This window comes from Manis pentadactyla, chromosome 9 (genome assembly GCF_030020395.1).
Source record: "Manis pentadactyla isolate mManPen7 chromosome 9, mManPen7.hap1, whole genome shotgun sequence".
NCBI classification, from domain to species: Eukaryota; Metazoa; Chordata; class Mammalia; order Pholidota; family Manidae; genus Manis; species Manis pentadactyla.
This window is the reverse complement of record NC_080027.1, coordinates 73,125,363-73,144,600: the sequence shown is the minus strand read 5'-3', so window position 1 is coordinate 73,144,600 and position 19,238 is coordinate 73,125,363. Positions and strand designations below refer to the sequence as shown.

General features: G+C 37.7%; 1 protein-coding gene across 3 annotated transcripts; it reads right to left on the bottom strand.

Annotated features, from left to right (window-relative positions):
• Window positions 1-1,142: 1,142 nt before the first annotated feature.
• Window positions 1,143-18,812, bottom strand: PRRG4 (proline rich and Gla domain 4). Of its 3 annotated transcripts, none has more exons than XM_036891912.2 (6): window positions 18,690-18,812; window positions 17,934-18,058; window positions 13,201-13,364; window positions 11,418-11,466; window positions 10,364-10,496; window positions 1,143-4,370 (listed from the first exon to the last, which is right to left on the bottom strand). In XM_036891912.2, exons 2-6 carry the CDS (start codon window positions 18,034-18,036, stop codon window positions 4,139-4,141), a joined length of 681 nt encoding a protein of 226 aa, XP_036747807.2. In that variant the 5' UTR covers window positions 18,037-18,058; window positions 18,690-18,812; the 3' UTR covers window positions 1,143-4,138. The 3 variants fall into 3 exon arrangements, with proteins under 3 accessions (XP_036747807.2, XP_036747806.2, XP_036747808.2); XM_036891911.2 differs by lacking the exon at window positions 18,690-18,812 and adding an exon at window positions 18,396-18,527; XM_036891913.2 differs by lacking the exon at window positions 18,690-18,812 and adding an exon at window positions 18,146-18,277.
• Between the last annotated feature and the right edge of the window lie 426 nt (window positions 18,813-19,238).

The window sequence follows — 19,238 nt, the reverse complement described above, 5'->3', positions numbered from 1 at the left end:
TCACCATGTTTATCTTCTTTAGGAGGTATGTATTCATTTTTTGAATTGGGTTGTTAATTTTCTTACTGTTGTTTTTTTGTGTGTGTTTTTTAAGGTATCCTTTATATACAATCATATGGTTTCACATGAGCAACATTATGGTTACTACATTCACCCATATTATCACCCCCCACACACACCCCATTGCAGTCACTGTCTATCAGCATTCTTACTGTTGAGTTTTACGAATCCTTTGTATAATTTGGGTAACAGTCCTTTATCATTTGTGTTTTCTGTAAATATTTTCTCTTAGTCACTAGTTTGTCTTCTCATTCCCTTGATTAAAAGTAAAGGAGCATAGTGATCAAAACCGAAAGTTTCTGTGATATGACTGCCCTTGCACTGTTCACCATGTAAGAACTTAATTCACTATGTAAGAACTTGTTCACCATGTAAGAACTTGTTCGTTATGCTTCAGAAGATTGGAGACTGTTGAGAAATAGGTTGGGGTTGATTAATGACTGTGCATTGAGTCCCCTATACAGAATTTTATTGTTGTTAACAACCATTTGATCAATAAATATGAGAAATGCCCTCTCAGAAAAAAAAAGTAAAGGAGCATAAAACATTCATATATAACTCAATTGGATCCAAAAATTTTAGGATGGTCTTAATGTTTAAAATGAAGCAATATTTAAATCATCAGTTTCAGAGTTTATGTGTATGATACTTGGTATTATTTCATGTTTTTCTCTTAAGCTGGTAGTTCTGTTGCTCCTATCATTTAGTATACCATTACTGCAGTTTTTTCTGATTTTTAAATTATGCAGATACAGGTCACAGAAATGGGCTTTAAGGCATAATATAAATTTGCCTCAAATGATATATTAAATATTAAAACTGTGTTAAAGAAAATAGCACTTTCACAACTGCAATTAAATTGTTTAAATAGAACGCTACCCCACATTGTGCATGGGGTGGGGTGGGAGGGGGAAGGGGGAAGATATATACAGCAACAACATGTTGTAAACATCTTTGAAAACATCCAATGTGTTGTTCACATTTAATTCATGTAATTCTATGCCACTGTATGAGGGCGAAGACTATTTCGTTGGAACAAGCAACAAATATTTACTTAGTATAGTTTATTCGCATGTGGAAAAAGTGCAATAGGAAATTCATTAAAAGGAAAAACATGCCTTCCAAAAAGTAGGTTGCTTTTTCCAGGTAAGGAAAATACTGATACATTTGTACTGGATTACCTTGGCCTCCTTAACTGTTAGGGAAATATTTTTAAACAGGCAAATGAAATCCTGGAGGTAACAAACAATGCAGAAGATGGAGGGCATTAATGTACATTGCACATGTTCCAAAATGCCACACAGGCAGGATCTATAGAACAATCCAGTTTTAAAAAAACTATAGAAATTCTAGACACTCCTCTAATAGCATAAATGTCACTGCATAACATTTCAAATTAAACTAGTAACTAATAACAATGTAATTCACATTCAATTAGAACAAAACAATATGAAAAATGTGAAATTGAGCTTTTCCATGCATTAACAATCCTTCCTCATTAAAAAAGTCTCCTGTACATGTAGGGAAAGTATACACACATAAATTATCCGAGAAATAGAATAAAATTGATTAGAAATTTCCAGGTAACAGGACACTGCAGACACAGAGGACACTGTTGCTCTGGTTTTTAATCATTCTGAGAATTTTCACCTCACTTTGTGCATTCCCTCAGAGTGCACATTAACGGATGCAATACTTTGATAGTTTGTGTGCTCTTCAATTTTTTTCATTTTGAAGAGAATATTCTGTGTAGAATTATGTCCTACTGGAAGTATAACCTTTTAAGTGTTTGTCTTTTTCTAGTCTAATTCTCTTTTTATACCCATATTCCACCATTTTCCGATCGTAGTTTTTGTTAATTCTGTTCTATCACATTTCCCTTTTTATATTAAAGTATTATGAGCTCAACATTGGATGCTACACAAGTATCAGTAACTTCACAATCTTAGTTCACCTTAGAGCAACAGTTTTACACTAAGCGACAGCCTTTGACAGATCTAGGCTGCTGCTAGGGAAAAGGGATTATCACAGCTTCCAAAGCTAGTTTTGCAGTTAGACACTTGTGAGTCAGTGGGAGTAAACAAATTCATGGACTATTTCAAATTACAATGAATAGAAGATCCATCATAGCTTGTTTCTATTAATCTTAAGAAATACATATGTAAGAATACATGTACACATATGTAATACATGTACCTCTATCATTTTATGTATATATGACAAATGCTTATAAATTTCTCATACAGACTTAAAATTAATTAACAAGATCCCTGTGTTTTATAATTGGAGAGAGTATAATTCTATAGGTACAAGATGGGCCTAGAAAAATGTGCTTGCTCGTTCTAAACCTAGCTATCACCAACATATTAGATTTGGGGCAAGTTTATCCTTCCATGCCTTAGTCTGACTGTTACAAAGTGAATAGAGTTTGCCTCTGACCTTTTAAAGAAGATTAAAATAAGTGCAAAGTGCAAAGTTACATGAGAAAAAGTGCTCTGTAAGGCCAAGGTATGACTAATAGTAAAATTTTTATAGGTAATGTAGGTGGCTTTAAAAAGTCGACTTTCCCTTATATCTAAATGTTGCTAGATGATTGCTTTATGACAAAAAACTGAAGAGATGCCAAGAATTTTAAACAATAAAGTCTCTAGCAGTCTATGATGATTAAGGCCTTGCTTTTATCTGACTTGAGATCATGTTGTCTTAAAAGAGACACATACACTCTCACACACTATAATGATTTATACTTTCTAAACATTTAATTTGGAAAGAATTATCAAATGCATGTGGGTTTTAGTTTTACCCTAATGAAAATTATAAAACAAAATACAATTTCATAAATGATCTTAAATAATAGGAAAATGCAATACTGGCAAAAACAAAACACAATGTTCTATTTCTCAGGGGTATGTTATTTCTTGAGCTCCTACAAAGAAGAAACAAATTCACAGATATATACACACCTACTAACACAACTTTGGTTCCACACTCACTCCAAAGCTTTATAGCTTATACTCTACTACATTCTTAAGGAGAGACTGGTCATATATAGAATTAGCAGTATAGGGTAAAATAATGACTTATGGTGTTTTGTCCAGACATTAAGATGTACAATGGGTTGCTGGTAACTGTAATCAGCTGGGCCAGCAAAAGGATTTAGGGTATTTAAAAGGGTATTTAATTAAAATTAAATAATTTTAATACCAGCAAAGTAAATTATGTTTTCAAACTATTGTTTATCAAGCCTTAATAAAATTTCAAGATACATAATAGTTATATATAGGTAATTCAGCAATGAAAATGGGTATTTCTACTTGTCAGTAACATGGACAACTTCATCAAGTTCTAGTCACTCCTAGATTTGAGGCCTACTTATTTATTTGGTACAATAACAACCCTTTCAAGTCTTGCCATTGCAGTACTGTGCCCACTGAAGACCTAACTCCCTAGCAAGTAGGTGTTTTTTTTTTTAAAAAAACTACTGACCCCACTCTCCATAATAAAACATGACTGATAACAAAAGTTAACAACTAAAACCTACAAAATATGAATGCTATGCAATAATTTAAAATTTAAAACCAAGTGATCATATTAAGGCCACCAATTTACACTGAAATGTCAAATTCTGTTAAGTATTACCAACCAAAAAAGTGATGCTAGTAAAGAGTGGGTCCAATATAATGACTTGGGATAATCTAATGATTAGAAACTCTTACTTTTTAAAATACTCAACACAAGAAATCCCCATCCCTTATTTGTACACAGGATCCAGATATTTCATCAGTTCAATCTTTGACATCCATGACACAGATTTTTTTGAACCATTAAAATAAACAAAAAAAGTCTTCTCTGCTTAACTGAAAGGATATGGAGTCAAAGTTTCTTAACAAGCTGATAATAATCAGGTTCAGGTCCAAGATGCTGACGGAACTTCTGCGGTATAGAACTCGAGCTTATTCCTCCTCTGCTCCCTGCAGTTTGTCATAGAGGGCTGAGTTGACGTGTCCTTTCTGGTTCAGGGAACACAAACCATTCAAATAAGATGAATCTTCCATACCACCAAGATGGCAAAATGGGCTTAGTGAGATGGGAGCGACATAGACTTTTTAAATACCCTAAATCCTTTTGCTGGCCCAGAATATGGTGGTGGTGGTGAAACGCTGTGTTTCCTAGTCAGTGCCACTGCCTGTTCATAAGAAGGTAATCCTGTGTCCTCTGGTGAAGGTGGTGATGGAGAAAAGACAGCCTCCTTAGGTCTTCTGAAAATGATGGAGGAAGCGTGCCTGCCCCTCACATATGTGGCTGAAGAACTAAACAGAGAGACAGCATTTAGGTCTGGGAAAGGAAGCATTTTTAGGTTAAAAAATCCAACTGACTATTTTGAGAGAAGTTGGATCCAACTTATTAATATAACAAGTTTTATTTTACCTCTAAACTCTGAAAGAGTCTTGGAATAGTGGAAAGATTAGGGGCTTGGATGTCAGACATGGATATGAAACCGGCTCCTCTCATTTCATAGCTTTGTGAACAAAGGCAATTTACCTAACTCAGTTTCCTACTCTGTTAAATGGGGATGGTAACAGCTACCTCAACAGTCATTTTGTGTGGATTAAGAAAGATGTCATATGTGAAGCATCAAAGCAGTGGCGAGAACACTAAGTAAGGACTCAAAACATGCAAATTCTCTTTGTCTCCCACTCCTGAATCAAAACTTTCTTAACATACGGTGTGAAACCAAATCCAGGCTTTGTTGAAAGACAGTACAACTCCAAGCCAAGGAAACTGATGTTAGACAACAACAGCAGTTGATGCCTGTCTCCCTCCTCACTTTCCCACTGCAGTCCTACCTGATCCATCCCTCCTGAACAATATCCCTCAAGTAGCCCTCACTTCACTCTGCTCTGAGGAAGTCTAACCTGCAGCCTACTCCCCCTGAATGAAGTTCTAACTCCAGTGCCTCCTTTCCAAAGCCCCACTTATTCTGGCCTTGCCTTATTTTTTATAGCTCTCTATTCTTGCCAAGGGGGTCTCTTTATACTCCTCTGCATATGTAATCAATTCTCTGTCCGGTATCTGTGCTTTCACTGGTATTGTTCCCTTTCTTATATTATTGTCTTTTCCCCATTCCAATGATCTAAGCTCAATGATTTAAAAAAAAAGTGGCTTAGCTGAAGTACCACCATTTTCACAAAACTTTGTCAGCTACATCAGTAAATGAAAATTGAAATGGAACACTGGTCTGGTGTTTTGAACCTACGTTTTCTCTTCTCACTTGCAAATTACAAATTATAATTTAAGTATTAGTAAATCAATCTGTTTAGACTGCAAAATTGGCTGCCTATGAAATATTATGCAAAAATTAACCTCCTATAGTTATGGCTATTAAGATATTTACAATTCATAAATAATCCCCAACCTCTAGTCAATATTTACAATAATCTTCCTAATTAGAGACAGTTTAGCAGACCCAAATACTGTAAACTTTTCCAAACTAAACTAGTCGATTTGCATGTTAGAACACCTGTCCTTTGGAGGTAATAAATAATGAGATCTGAAATTAGAGGGAAGGAAAGAGGAAAACTGCAGACAGAGAAGACAAGAAAAAGATTTGTGTCAATCTAGGAACTGGATAATCAGCCCTTCAATAGTTGAGGGGTGACTGAGAGCATCTATCAGAAGTTTACTTAGACAGCTCAACACAATTCCTCCTCTGCCAGAAATCTGGAATGTATTCATGGTAGGCTAGTCACTTGCCACATTCATTAGTTTGTGACAAAAAGTTCTATTTGTTTGCTTATAACAGGAGAGACATGTTTTATTTGAACAAATAAACTATTCCATGTTGACTTCCAAAATTTAAGATAAAGAAACAATATAATAATTATATCAAAGTCATTAAAAATCTACATAATGATTTCTTACATACACCTTAAATCATTGAAATCAGGAAGTATGTACCAATAACATCTCAAATAAACTACATCATCATATTATACTTGTTTCCCCTCATAAAATATAGAAACTAAGAAATGAAAAGATCTTGTCTCCCATTTCTTGGCATGTTTTTACAAAGAAATGAGAGACAGACTTTTCTGAAAATAATCTTACCTTTTACTCTTTTCTTTCTCAAATACTCCCTCACCCCTCCCTGATCTCTCGCTTTGCAAAATATAGAAAGAGAACATGTAGCTGTAAAAGGCTGTTCCCCATTGTATGTCCATGGCTCCTTTATCGTATATTAATTGACCATATATGTTTGGGTTAATGTCTGGAGTCTCTATTCTGTTCCACTGGTCTGTGGGTCTGTTCTTGTGCCAGTACCAAATTGTCTTGATTACTGTGGCTTTGTAGTAGAGCTTGAAGTTGGGAAGCAAGATCCCCTCTGCTTTATTCTTCCTTCTCAGTAATCTTACTTTTAAGATAAGAGATATTCAGGGTTTTAAATATTTATAATAACACACAGAAAGCATGCATAATAATGGCACCACTTTGCTCCGTGTGTCCTTGAATTCTGCTTCTGACCACATGCAGGGAAGAAGCTAGGTTTCAGAGAAAAATAGACATAAGAAGATGTAGTAGTGCAGGATGGTAGAAAAATGAAGAAAAACAGGGGAGAAAAGAGAAGGAAATGTCAAACATGAGGACACTGAATAATGGCTATGCTATCACAGACCTCTAAGTGTCGTTGCTAAACATGAGGGCATACATGAACTTTTCTGGAAAAACTATGAATGGGGTGAAAAAGGAGGAAAGATAAAGGGCAAGAAGAGTCTCCAAAGACACATCTTGCTTATTTCTTCATTAACCTGTGAGTTTCTTAGACTCCCCCAAGTTTGTGGAGAAAGCCACAGTGAATAAAATCTTAGTCAAAAGGCCTAGAAAATGGAAAGACTATGCAAATTTCCTATCTGTTCAACAAGAGAAGTTAACAGAAAGTTAGTTTCTCACCTCAACAGATACAGTGGCTTAAGAAAAATTAAACAAATTCTTCCATATTTTCTCACTTTTCTAAGTTTGACAGGATTTACAGAGGTCTCTGACAGACTCCTTAGTCCATGCCCATAACTCACGTTAATGCCTCAGGGAGCTGCTCAGGAATACCAGCTTGGGAAGAGAAATACACTTACATTGCCTTGTGCCCTCTGCCCTCTTTGCTGGCTTGTTTCCTCTCTACACCCTTACTGTGGGCATCCTTTAAAGCTCTGAGTTGTGCCATCACACTCAGAGAACTTGCCTACTCTTTCAGCTTCAGCTTTTATCTCCTAATAGATGAATCCTAATTCCATATCTGTTGCCCTAAATGCTCACCTTAAATTTTGATTGTAGAAAATGTTATGTAACATAAAATTTGCCATCTTATAATTTTTAAGTGTACAATACAGTGGTATTAATTATATTTGCAGTGTTGTGAAACCATCACCACTATTTCCATCACGCTTTCATCCCCTGGTCACGATCATGAATTTGGTTACATAATTTGGAAGTGTGACTAGGGATATGTAAGCATCAACTTCCAATTGCTCATCTAGCACCTGGCATTTTTTTTAAAAATAAGGTTATTTCTACAGTTACCCATCCATAATCACTGAAAAGATAATATAGATAATACAGAAGATAATGACATTTTATACTAGTAAAGATGTTGGGGTTCTATTATGCAAACAATTATGGCCTAATGAATCTTTACTAAGCTGTATTAATATGCTATTAGCCTCAACGGCAACCATTTTATTGTTACTTAAATTAAAATATCAATAAAAATAATTTAATTTAAATACTAGTTACACTATTTCTATTTGGGTAGCTACATGGCCAGACCCGTAAATGCTGTGACTCAGAGTGGACTATGGGACTTCATGCTCTGGAAATATGGGGACACTGGCATCTGCCTCCTGCTTAAGAAGGAAATATTGAAAAATCAAGCTAGCCTTTGTGAATTTTCTGATATTCTCTTGAAGAACTTGAGAAATAGCATCATTAAGTTGTTTATGTAAATGTTAAATTAGGCAACAAACAACTGCCACAGACTAGAGGAGACTGGGAGACATGACAACTACATGCAGGGAGTACCTTGATTAGATCCTGGAGAAAAAGAGGACACCAATGGCAAAATAGGTGAAATCTAAATAATGTCTGGAATTGAGTCAATAGTAATGTACCAATTGTCAGTTTGTTAGTTTTACAAATATACAATGTGAGATGCTACCAATGAGGGTGACTGGGTGAAGGATGTAACGGGAACTCTGTACAATTTTAGCAACTTCCCTGTAATCTAGAATTATTCCAAAATAAAAAACTTATTTTTAACAATAGGCAGCCATTAGAATAAAATACCTAGGAATAAACCTGACCAAGAAAGTGAAAGACCTATACCCTGAAAACTAGAAGACACTCTTAAGAGAAATTAAAGAGGACATTAACAAATGGAAACTCATCCCAGGCTCTTGGCTAGGAAGAATTAATATTGTCAAAATGACCATCCTGCCCAAAGCAATCTGCAGATTCAATGCAATCCCTATCAAAATACAAACAGCATTCTTCAACGAACTGGAACAAATAGTTCTAAAATTCATATGGAACCACAAAAGACCCCAAATAGTCAAAGCAATCCTGAGAAGGAAGAATAAAGTTGGGATGATCTCGCTCCCCAACTTCAAGCTCTACTACAAAGCCACAGTAATCAAGACAATTTGGTACTGGCACAAGAACAGAGCCACAGACCAGTGGAACAGAATAGAGACTCTAGACATTAACCCAAACATATTTGGTCATTAATATACGATAAAGGAGCCATGGACATACAATGGGGAAATGACAGCCTCTTAAACAGCTGGTGTTGGCAAAACTGGGCAGCTACATGTAAGAGAATGAAACTGGATCATTGTCTAACCCCATACACAAAAGTAAAGTCAAAATGGATCAAAGACCTGAATGTAAGTCATGAAACCATAAAACTCCTATTAAAAAACATAGACAAAAATCTCTTGGACATAAACATGAGCAACTTCTTCATGACGTATCTCCCCAGACAAGGGAAACAAAAGCAAAAATGAATAAGTGGGACTACATCAAGCTGAAAAGCTTCTGTACAGCAAAGGACACCACCAATAGAACAAAAAGACATCCTACAGTATGGGAAAATATGCTCATAAATGATAGATCTGATAAAGGGTTGACATCCAAAATATATAAAGTGCTCACGCACCTCAAAAAAAAAAAAAAGCAAATAATCCAATTAAAAAATGGGCAGAGGAGCTGAACAGTTCTCCAAAGAAGAAATTCAGATGGCCAACAGACACATGAAAAGATGCTCCACATTGCTAGTCATCAGAGAAATGCAAATTAAAACCGCAATGAGATATCCCCTCACACCAGTAAGGTTTGCCACCATCCAAAAGACAAACAACAACAAATGTTGGCGAGGATGTGGAGAAAGGTGAACCCTCCTACACTGCTGGTGGGAATGTAAATTAGTTCAATCATTGTGGAAAGCAGTATGGAGGTTCCTCAAGAAGCTCAAAAGAGAAATACCATTTGACCATGAAATTCCACTTCTAGGAATTTACCCTAAGGATGCAGCACTCCAGTTTGAAAAAGACAGATGCACCCCTATGTTTACCACAGCACTATTTACAATAGCCAAGAAATGGAAGCAACCTAAGTGTCCATCAGTAGATGAATGGATAAAGAAGATGTGGTACATATACACAATGGAATATTATTCAGCCATAAGAAGAAAACAAATCCTACCATTTGCAACAACATGGAAGGAGCTAGAGGGTATTATGCTCAGTGAAATAAGCCAGGTGGAGAAAGACAAGTACCAAATGATTTCACTCATATGTGGAGTATAAGAACAAAGAAAAAACTGAAGGAACAAAAACAGCAGCAGAATCACACAACCCAAGAATGGACTAACAGTTACCAAAGGGAAAGGGACTGGGGAGGATGGGTGGGAAGGGAGAGTTAAGCGGGGGGTGGCAGAAAGAAAGGGGGCCTTATTAGCATATATAATGTGTGTGTGGGGGCAATGGGACGGCTGTACAACTCAGAGAAGACAAGTAGTGATTCTATAGCATCTTACTATATTGATGGACAGTGACTGTAATGGGGTATGTTGGGGGGACTTGGTGATGGGGGGAGTCTAGTAAACATAATGTTCCTCATGTAATTGTAGATTAATGATACCAAAAAAAAGGGCAGCCATTAAAAAAAATTCATATTCTATAAATTAAAATTAAAATTCATATTCTATTATTCATTAAGGTAGCATAATGAATTAAATACTACTCTTGGTACTTACCCTGGATGTCTTTGCCTGTTACACTTAGTGATACAAAGATAGTAACCAAGTAATCCAAAAATAACCAAAAATACTCCAGCAGCAATTAATCCAGTCAGAAGGCCCATAACATCGATTTTCTCTCTATTGACATCTTAAGAGAAATCATTAAAATAACATAAATATAACATGGGTATTGGGCAGTGACTGCAATGGGGTATGGGAGGGACACTGTAACACGGGTGAATGTAGAAACCACATTGTTTTTTCATGTGAAACCTTCATAAGAGTGTGTATCAGTAACACCTTAATAAAGAAAAATACACATCATCTGAAAAGCACCCCCTAATATTGCAATAAATTTAACACTGTATCTAAGCATACTATTAAGCATTTAATAATAGATTTATTTAAGGTTTCACTTCTTTTAAATAGGTCATATTAAGGATAATATTCAAGACTAAGAGGGATAAAGATATTCTTTGTTCAACTAGACACATTTTGGTATTAACAATTAAGGTAAATGTATTCAGCAACTCTAGGGAAGGAAGCCATGTTAATATATTCTCCCTCTAGCTGGGGTCCTACAGAAGGGGAAAGAAAGAAGAGCTGGCAGAAAAAAACACCTGACTAAAAAAAGCAGCTAAAGATGATTAGTACAAATAAAATAAGGGATCTCCCTTCCCTAGAAGATGTTAAATTCTAACAATCTTTATTTACGTACTAGCATAAGTATTCCATTTCCTTGTAGTGGTGGGAAAAAAGTTAAAATACTTTACTACTTCAAACTAATGGAGTCCTACTTTTATCCTGTGCAAGTCTTCACTTAGATGAGCTGTTTAAAACAACTTTAAACATATTATCTCATTTCCCTAGTATCTCACCAAACTTGATTTTCAGTAAGTAAAGATGAATGTGGCTGTGGCGTAGAAAGCCCAGTGTATAATTGAGAAAACTTCCTTGGATTTACAAGGTATGTGGTTGAGCAACAACTAACCTCAAACAATGAAACGAAAATGAATTATAATAGACAAAAGGTAGGAAAAACATTAAATTTGATCAATTCTTATCTTACCTGATTCTGTGGTTGGTCCTTTAATCGAGTATTCCTGCCAAAATGTCATCTAAGAGAAAGGCAAATTTTCCAAGTTTCATTTATTATCATTTCACTTGGTCCCAATGAGCTAGACTAGGGGTGGTAAATTCATGGCATGTGCCAAAACTGAAGGAACAAAACAGCAGCACACTCACAGACTCCAAGGGACTAGGGGTTACCAAAGGGGCACAGTGTGGGAGGGCGAAGGGGATTGAGGGGTATTATGTCTAGTACACATGGTGTGGGGGGTCACAGGGAAGACAGTGTAGCACAGAGAAGGGAAATAGCGAATCTGTGGTATCTTACTACACTGATGGACAGTGACTGCAATGGGGTATGGGTAGGGACTTGGTAATATGGGTGAATGTAGTAACCACATTGTTTGTCATGTGAAACATTCATAAAAGCGTTTATCAATAATACCTTAATAAAAAAAATTCATGGCATGTGCCACAGGTAGGACAGCAGTTCATTCAATGAGGGCATGACTCACTCTAATGAAAACATTACCACCCACCACTGTCTCTCCCAACTCTGAAATTGGTGAGGGGACTGCTGCCAGTGCCAGCTCTCTATGACTATACTCTGCTATTTTCCTTTTCCCTGCTCTGAGCCCCTCCTCAGGCATCAGGGGAAACTGTTGCCTTAAAGAGTTGGTGAAAGTACCAAAGGTACTTGAATTGAGGCAGTGGACTCTGTATCATGTTTGAAAAGGAGTCTGAATTTTTCTACACTAGGTGGGTCCTCAGTTTGCTAGGGGGTCTTAGTCAAAGGTATTTTTTGATTTGGAAAGATGTCCCTAAGACTGTTTAAGCTCAGTGTTACTTGAGAGAATGGAAGTGGATTTTACAGAACTGTGATAAAATTAGAAGATGGGTTTACGAAAAACAGAGTAAAATCTCAACAGGCACAACTACAAAGTATAGACTTCATTTTCCTTCTCTAATAGATGAAGCAGATCTTAGTAGGGAATGAGAGGCTGGGCACAATTTTGGAAGAAAAAAGAACTGAATTACATTAACACCTGCATTTGAAGGATACGTATAATACCTTGTTGTTAGTCAATAAAATAGGACTCTTGAGGGAGAGGAAAAGGAGCTTGGGTTATTTAATCTACAAAAGTACAGAATTTTTGTTACTTAACATTCTTCAATAATATGCCAGATTATAACAGTGACAGTACTGTCTGCCTGTTTTGAATCTTTCTTTCCAAGATTAACAAACAGGATAGAATTTAATTATATTTTTAACATCTAAAAGTTTCTCCTTTAAGCTACCAGATATACCAAACAATAAATTTCTGGATGCAGGAACTAGATTATTTTGTATCCTTAGGCTCTGGCAGTGCACTTAACAGCTAGCAGATTGTTAATAAATACTTATAATATAAATACGGTAATCAAATAGGGTAAGGGCACTAGTAGAAAAATTGCTCTGAGTCTTGAATGATTGAACTGAATCGTAGAATGAATTCAAATAATATACTGAGGTTTAATTCACTCTGCTTCACGACTGTTTTAAACATAATAAATATTAAACATACAAAATCACAACATAATTGATAATTTGCTAATTACTGTAAGCCCAAAAGTATGAAGCCAAGTCTAAGTAGGTTAATTAGCATTTTATGGAAGTAGAAAGAGATAACAGGCATACAATCTTGATTTTATTTAAAGCATAAAATTTCTACTGACTGAAAGTGCCATTTTCTTAAGTACAATTTAATAAATTTCCAGCCAAATAACATTATCAACCAAATTACCGTTTTATCTTCATCCACAAATATCTCTCTGGCTTCTTCATAATTACACAGTTCTTCTTTGCACTCTCTTTCTAGGTCCCCAGGAGTGAAGAACTCCAAATCAAATCTATTATATAGGAGGCGTCTATGTATGAAAAAGTTTGCTTCTTCTTTTGATGTAAAGACTAATAAAGAAAGAGAAAGATCTCAACCGTTGATGAAAATAAGGCAGAAAGTTCCTGTCTTAATTGTAAAAAATGAATAGTTCCCCTGATATGTTAAATTATACCTAAGTTTCTTGTATGGTTTTAAAATCTGACAAAAAGAGGTATCTTCTGTAAAAAAAATCTGTTATATATGAAATATAAATATAACTCCAGATACTTGTGTCAATGTGTTCAAAATTATCAGCATAAATGAAAGTTACTTAAATGTCCCTTCAGACAATTATTTTTCCAGTAAATAACATAAATGACAGGCCATACTATTCTATTTCTAAAAGGTTGCTCCCCTATTATCTTAACTGAGAATAATTAAGTCTGGTGTAAATAGAGTATTCGACTAAGTTAGAAGGCAGATTCTTGGTTTTGATCTGGCTTAGCCATTAGTTACATCCTGAGGTAAGTCACATATCTCTGGGCTGCCATTTCCTCATTTATAAAATTGGGAAATGAACTAAGAATCACAAAGATCTCTTTATGTTTTAAAATTATAAATCCATACATTCATATTAAAATTGTTATATCAAGTTTATACTAAAGCTTATCAAATTTTAAACATCTAAGATAATAAAATCATAGGATAATTGTAAGACTAAGTAAAAGATATTCAGCCCTTCTTAAAGGAGTAGCTCCCCTCCTTCCAGCCATCCCCTATGATGTTTCTCCTTTACCTATCCTTTACCCATCCCCTACTATGGGCCCTCCTTTATGGGACTCCCTCTACATTTGCGGGGAAGGTAAATGGAAACATGAAGCATTAAGCACAGGCTGACACAAAACCAAAATACCCCATCATGGCAGTATTTTCAAAGCTCACAAACTCTGGACTCATTCTAGTATCACACAAACAAAGCTTAAGTGATCTTGCCCCAGATCACATTACTGAACTGGAATTCAGGCACTCTCTGAATGCTTAGAAGAATTTTAAAGTGTTGGTATTTTTCACTTCTAACCATTATTAAAGGAAGAATATAGTGAAGTGGGTAACTGGTAACTGGAAGACAGCTCAGGACTGATAAGAGACATTGGTCTGGAAGAAGACTAATACTGATTTGTGAGTAATCTCAGGGTAACCATTTATTCACAGCCCCTTGAGAAAAGTTGTAACATGCAGGGTATTTTTTCTATTAACCAATCATCTTTCCAAACAGGTCTGAATCTTACAGAGCTGTTTTGTACAATACAGTAGCCACTAGCCACATATAGCTATTGAGTATTGGAAATGTGGCTAGTCTCAATTGTGTTCTACATGTAAAATACACATGGAAATTCAGAGACTTCGTTTAAAAAAAAATGAAATATCTCCATGTTTTTATATTGCTTATATTTGGAAATGAGATTTTGGATATATTGGTTAAATTAAACACATCACTTAAATTGATTTCACCTATTTTTTAGACTTTTTAAAAGTTCAGAAAATTTTAAATTATTTATGTAGTGCACATTCTATTTCTATTGGCCAGAACCATTCTAGCATATTCATTTCTATGTTATACATAACGTATATGGGCTATTTGAACCTAGGGGGAAGCTAGAATGGGATCATTAGTGATAGTTGTTTTAAGAAACATTCCAAAGGGCAGACCAGTGTGATGAAATATTTTTGTTTAATTCTCCCATGCCTTCTTGTAGATTTTATGCTGCCACCAAATAGAGACAGAATTAAAATTTTCCAAGTCTTCATCATCACTCACTCATTGGTATTCTTGCAATGACCTCTAAGAGGTCTCCTTGGTGCTCTACAGTTTGGCTTCCCATGCACCTGGTTTTCATCTGCTTTTGTATTTTCTGTTTTCTCTGAACAAAACTTTCTTTTAGTTTGCTCTCTCACCTCCTTTAGGATTTTATTCAGTGTTACCTTGAACTCCCATCCCCACCCACCCACTCTGACACTCCCTACTATATTTCCATTTTCCCTGTAGTATTTATCACCATCTGGTGTTCTTTACATACTTACACTTATTTGTAACCCTCACTAGAGTGAAAGTTCCATTAAGTAACGCAGTGATGTTGGTAACTGATACACAAGAGGTGCTCAAAAACTACTTACTAAACGAGTGAATGAACTCACCTTCCCTATAGCAGGAAGGAACTCTAGAGCCTAAATTCTATGCTGAAGCAATTCACAGGTAAGATTGGTGGTTCTCAGATTGGCATGGGTTCAAAATACTACACCAGCAATGAAGTAATTCAGAACCTGCCCAAGTTAGCTATTCTTACCACATCAAATCTAATTTTAGAATGGAGAATTAGGTAACTGCCTCAGTAAGGCCACTTCTCTGATGTGCTAGATCTGTATATTTTATCAGCTAAAAAAGCAGCGCCAAATTTCTCATTCTCAGTCTTTTATTCAAGTAGGTTATCTAAGTTGGAAATATCCCTTGTCCTCCAAGTGGAACTCAATAAAGCTACTTTCAATTTGAAGGGAAAACAAAAAAGAGTCATAAACATTTTTATTGTTCTTGAAATGATATTTATACCAATAAAAGTCTTCCCCTCTGTTTTAAACATGCTGCTGTTTGCCACCTCCTTGAGTGTGACAATTCTGATTTACTCAGTGGTTGACCTTAGACCTTCAGAGACTTATCAAACACTTCCCTTCCTCCCTTATGATCTTTGCAGAAATACTTGTCCATTGGTATGTGGGTTCTAAGTAACCCTGAATTTCTTGTAATTGAGAGAAGCAAACTTCTTTGTCTCTGAAGCATCCTGAACTTCCAGCAAGAACTTCCTCTGGCCATTGCTGAAGGATGCATGGCCTCTGAATTTCTATATTTGCTTCTGCAGATTCTCTTCCCATCTCTATTTCCCATTTCTATTTCTCTCATCTTAGACCATCCCAAGAGGCTGTTTGTGCATTCTACTATATCAAACACACCAACCACGATATTTCGTTCTTTTCCTCTTCCCCGCCTTCTTATGTTTTCTAGATAAATTCCTTTTAAGTCATATTAACCCCACCCTTGGGTTTTATATGAATTTAGCTTAAGGTCCCTTATTTTCTTAGTTACTTTTCATATCTCCCACCTATTTATATCACATTGGCAGACAGCTCTAGCTTCTGTGCCACATAGCTCTCCTCAGACAGAGGTACAGCTACTCACTCTTTCCTCTGCCCTTGAGCTCTCTCTGTAGGACAGTTTATGGAGATGATCTCTTTACACACTTCCTTCCCCACCAGGTGAAGAGGTTCTTCAGGGCAGGGATTATGGTCTTTCATTTCTAAACCACCAGTACCAAGCAGAGGACCTGGTGCACATAGTATGTGTTAGTAAAGTGGTTACTAGATGAACACATCTGCTTTTAAAATATATGATGCTGCATGTACATATCTACACATATCTCCAGCCTTCCACACTCAAGTATGATATCTAAAATTCCTCCACAGTTCGTTATGTCCTTGAGAGTGTCTTTTATGCCTGTATCATGTGAATGAATAGACTCATAAGCACTCTGGGGATCAGCATCTGGTCCAACTGAGTATGGACCATCAACCTTATATATGACCATGCACCTTATACACGGTGCAACTTGGGAGGTACCAAGAAGGACCTTGCAGAACTCTCCCTCTTCCCCCCAGCTGGCCTGTCCCTAGAATTCTGCCATTAAGGTTTGATTCCTTTCGGCTAAGATACTGCCCTATCTTAAAATACACATGCACATACACACACCCTCCTAGAAGGTTTAACACATTTAACTGTGTTAATCATTAATAAGTCATTCAGGAGTATTAGTGTAACAGATCCTTCCCAAATGAAAATGAGCTGAAAGTAGGAAATCTGGTAAGAAGGAACAAGGGACAGGAATGTGTGGGAAAGTAGATCCAAAGTACTGGCACTGTATAGGGAGTACAATGACTAGGCAGAGAAGGATGCTGAGAGCCAAAGCCATTTTTTTTTTTCTTTTCCTTTCTGGTTTTTCTAGGGTAGGCTTTTAAAATGTGGGCAGGAACCAGTCTGTTTATAACCTGGATCTCACAAGGTATTGAATGCTAGTTTGGCAAGCCCCAAACCTAACCTTCTCACAACCATCTGACTTTATCAAGATAACCAAACACTTTGAAGTAAAAAGGGACCTCAGAGATGATTCGACTCCTCCTCACCCCCATCAATTTATGGATGAAGAAATTCAAGCTTAAACGGGTTGAGGAATTTGCCCAGGGTCTAGTAAGTCCAGACTAAGTCTTGGATTCCCCGTCTACCTTTCTAGGAAAAACAGTGATGTGCTCCATATAATTACCATACAGCCTTATCTAGAAAAACGTTACTCACTGATTTTCAGAAGCTGAAACAGGTTTACCATTCAATTAACCACAAACCAGGTCTTAACTATGTACTTATCAAAACTCACAGAAATAAATTTGTATAAATTGTACTTAACAAACAACATTACCAAATAAACCCCAAGTTAAAGCAAAGGATATTTCAGTGCTTCTATGATTGACAGTGGCGTGTAATTTCAAATATTACACATTTCTCGTTTGAGATCTCGGGTTTCCAGGAGGGTTTTCTTGGAAGTTGAAGCCATGCTTACCTTCTTTTCCTGCATGCCCAGATTCCGTTGGACTTCTTGTGCAATGAGGAAACGCGAAGGTTACTATGGGCAGTTGGCTGAGTAGAACCAGAAGTGTAAACATAGTCTGGCAACTGTCAAACAAACTAAACAAAAATAACAACACCAAAAAAACACGTCAAAAAAGCGCCTGGCTCAGCACTTTGAGTTTCTTGGGCAGCTTACTCACCAACCTGTTGTGCTCAAAGCCACTGCACGACTGCGCCCCACTCAGTTTCGGTCGCCCCGGACCGACCCGCGCTGGGAAAGCGGCCCCAAGAGCGCCTAGGGACGAATGCCAAGCCCCGGGACTCTCCCGACGGTGAGCGAGCACCTGTCGCCGCGGGCGACCGTCTGCTTTGCGCCTGAATCAGACTGATTCGCCTAGGAGGCCCCCTCCGAGTAACCCACTTCCAGCCCAGACTAGGCGGCCGGGCCCCGCACCTGCAGCTCCGCCCCCATGTTCCAGCACCTCCCGGGCCGGAGCCCCTTCGTTGGGTCGTTCCTGCGGCCGCCAGACCCTCGGTCTCAGCGGCCCCCTCAAATCTCGGCAACGCCGCGCTCCGACCGAGGAAGCGCCTGGGATCGGCAGAAGGGCGCCCTGCACGCACCGCGGGGACGCGCGAAGCCGAGCCCCCGCTTAGACGCCCGGGGGCCGCGGAGCTGAGCTGTGGCCGAGGAGGCGGCGGCTGCTTGGGGAACACCAGGCTGCGCTCCTCCCCCCGGGGGCCGGCCGACCTGCGGCGGGTGGGCCCCCGGCGGGCGTCTGCGGGAAGCCTGCGCTTTGTTCTCGCAGCCGCCGAAACTTCTGCCCTTGGCGCTGGGCGAGCCCGGCCGCCCGCAGCCAGTTATGGCCCCGCCCTGGAGCGCCGGTGGCGGGTTCTGCGCTGGTTTCTAGAGCCAGCGCTCTCTGCGAATTGCAGGGAGCATTTCCAGTTCTCAGGGCTAAGCCGAGCGCCCTTCGCGTGTTCCGGGCTTTTTGCTTCCGGGCTCCACTAGGCTAGGGGTCTGTCTTGTGGATACCTTAGGTCAAGGGTTCTCGAATGGTGGTCCAGCAACGAGAACAAAATATTCATTAGAGAAATCCACTTTATTAGTAATATGAAATGGGAAGTGACTTTAAGATTAATCGATTACATTGGTTCTCAAATTGTGCTTCACCAGATAGGGAACATCTCTAAGATTCTTTCAAGGGGTTTCCGAGGTCAAAACTGTTTCTATTGTAGTAATAAGACATGATTTGCCTCTTTCACTTTCATTATTTCGTGAGCATACAGTGGAAATTTC

Bases quoted from the DNA above. Each gene is read 5' to 3' on its own strand.
- PRRG4 (XM_036891912.2), bottom strand. From the start codon at position 18,036: ATGTTTACACTTCTGGTTCTACTCAGCCAACTGCCCATAGTAACCTTC. The intron at 10,497-11,417 runs GTAAGATAAGAA...ATTTCTCTTAAG, and splicing joins AGGACCAACCACAGAATCAG to ATGTCAATAGAGAGAAAATC. The intron at 4,371-10,363 runs GTAAGTACCAAG...CTCTCTGTTTAG, and splicing joins AACAGGCAAAGACATCCAGG to TTCTTCAGCCACATATGTGA.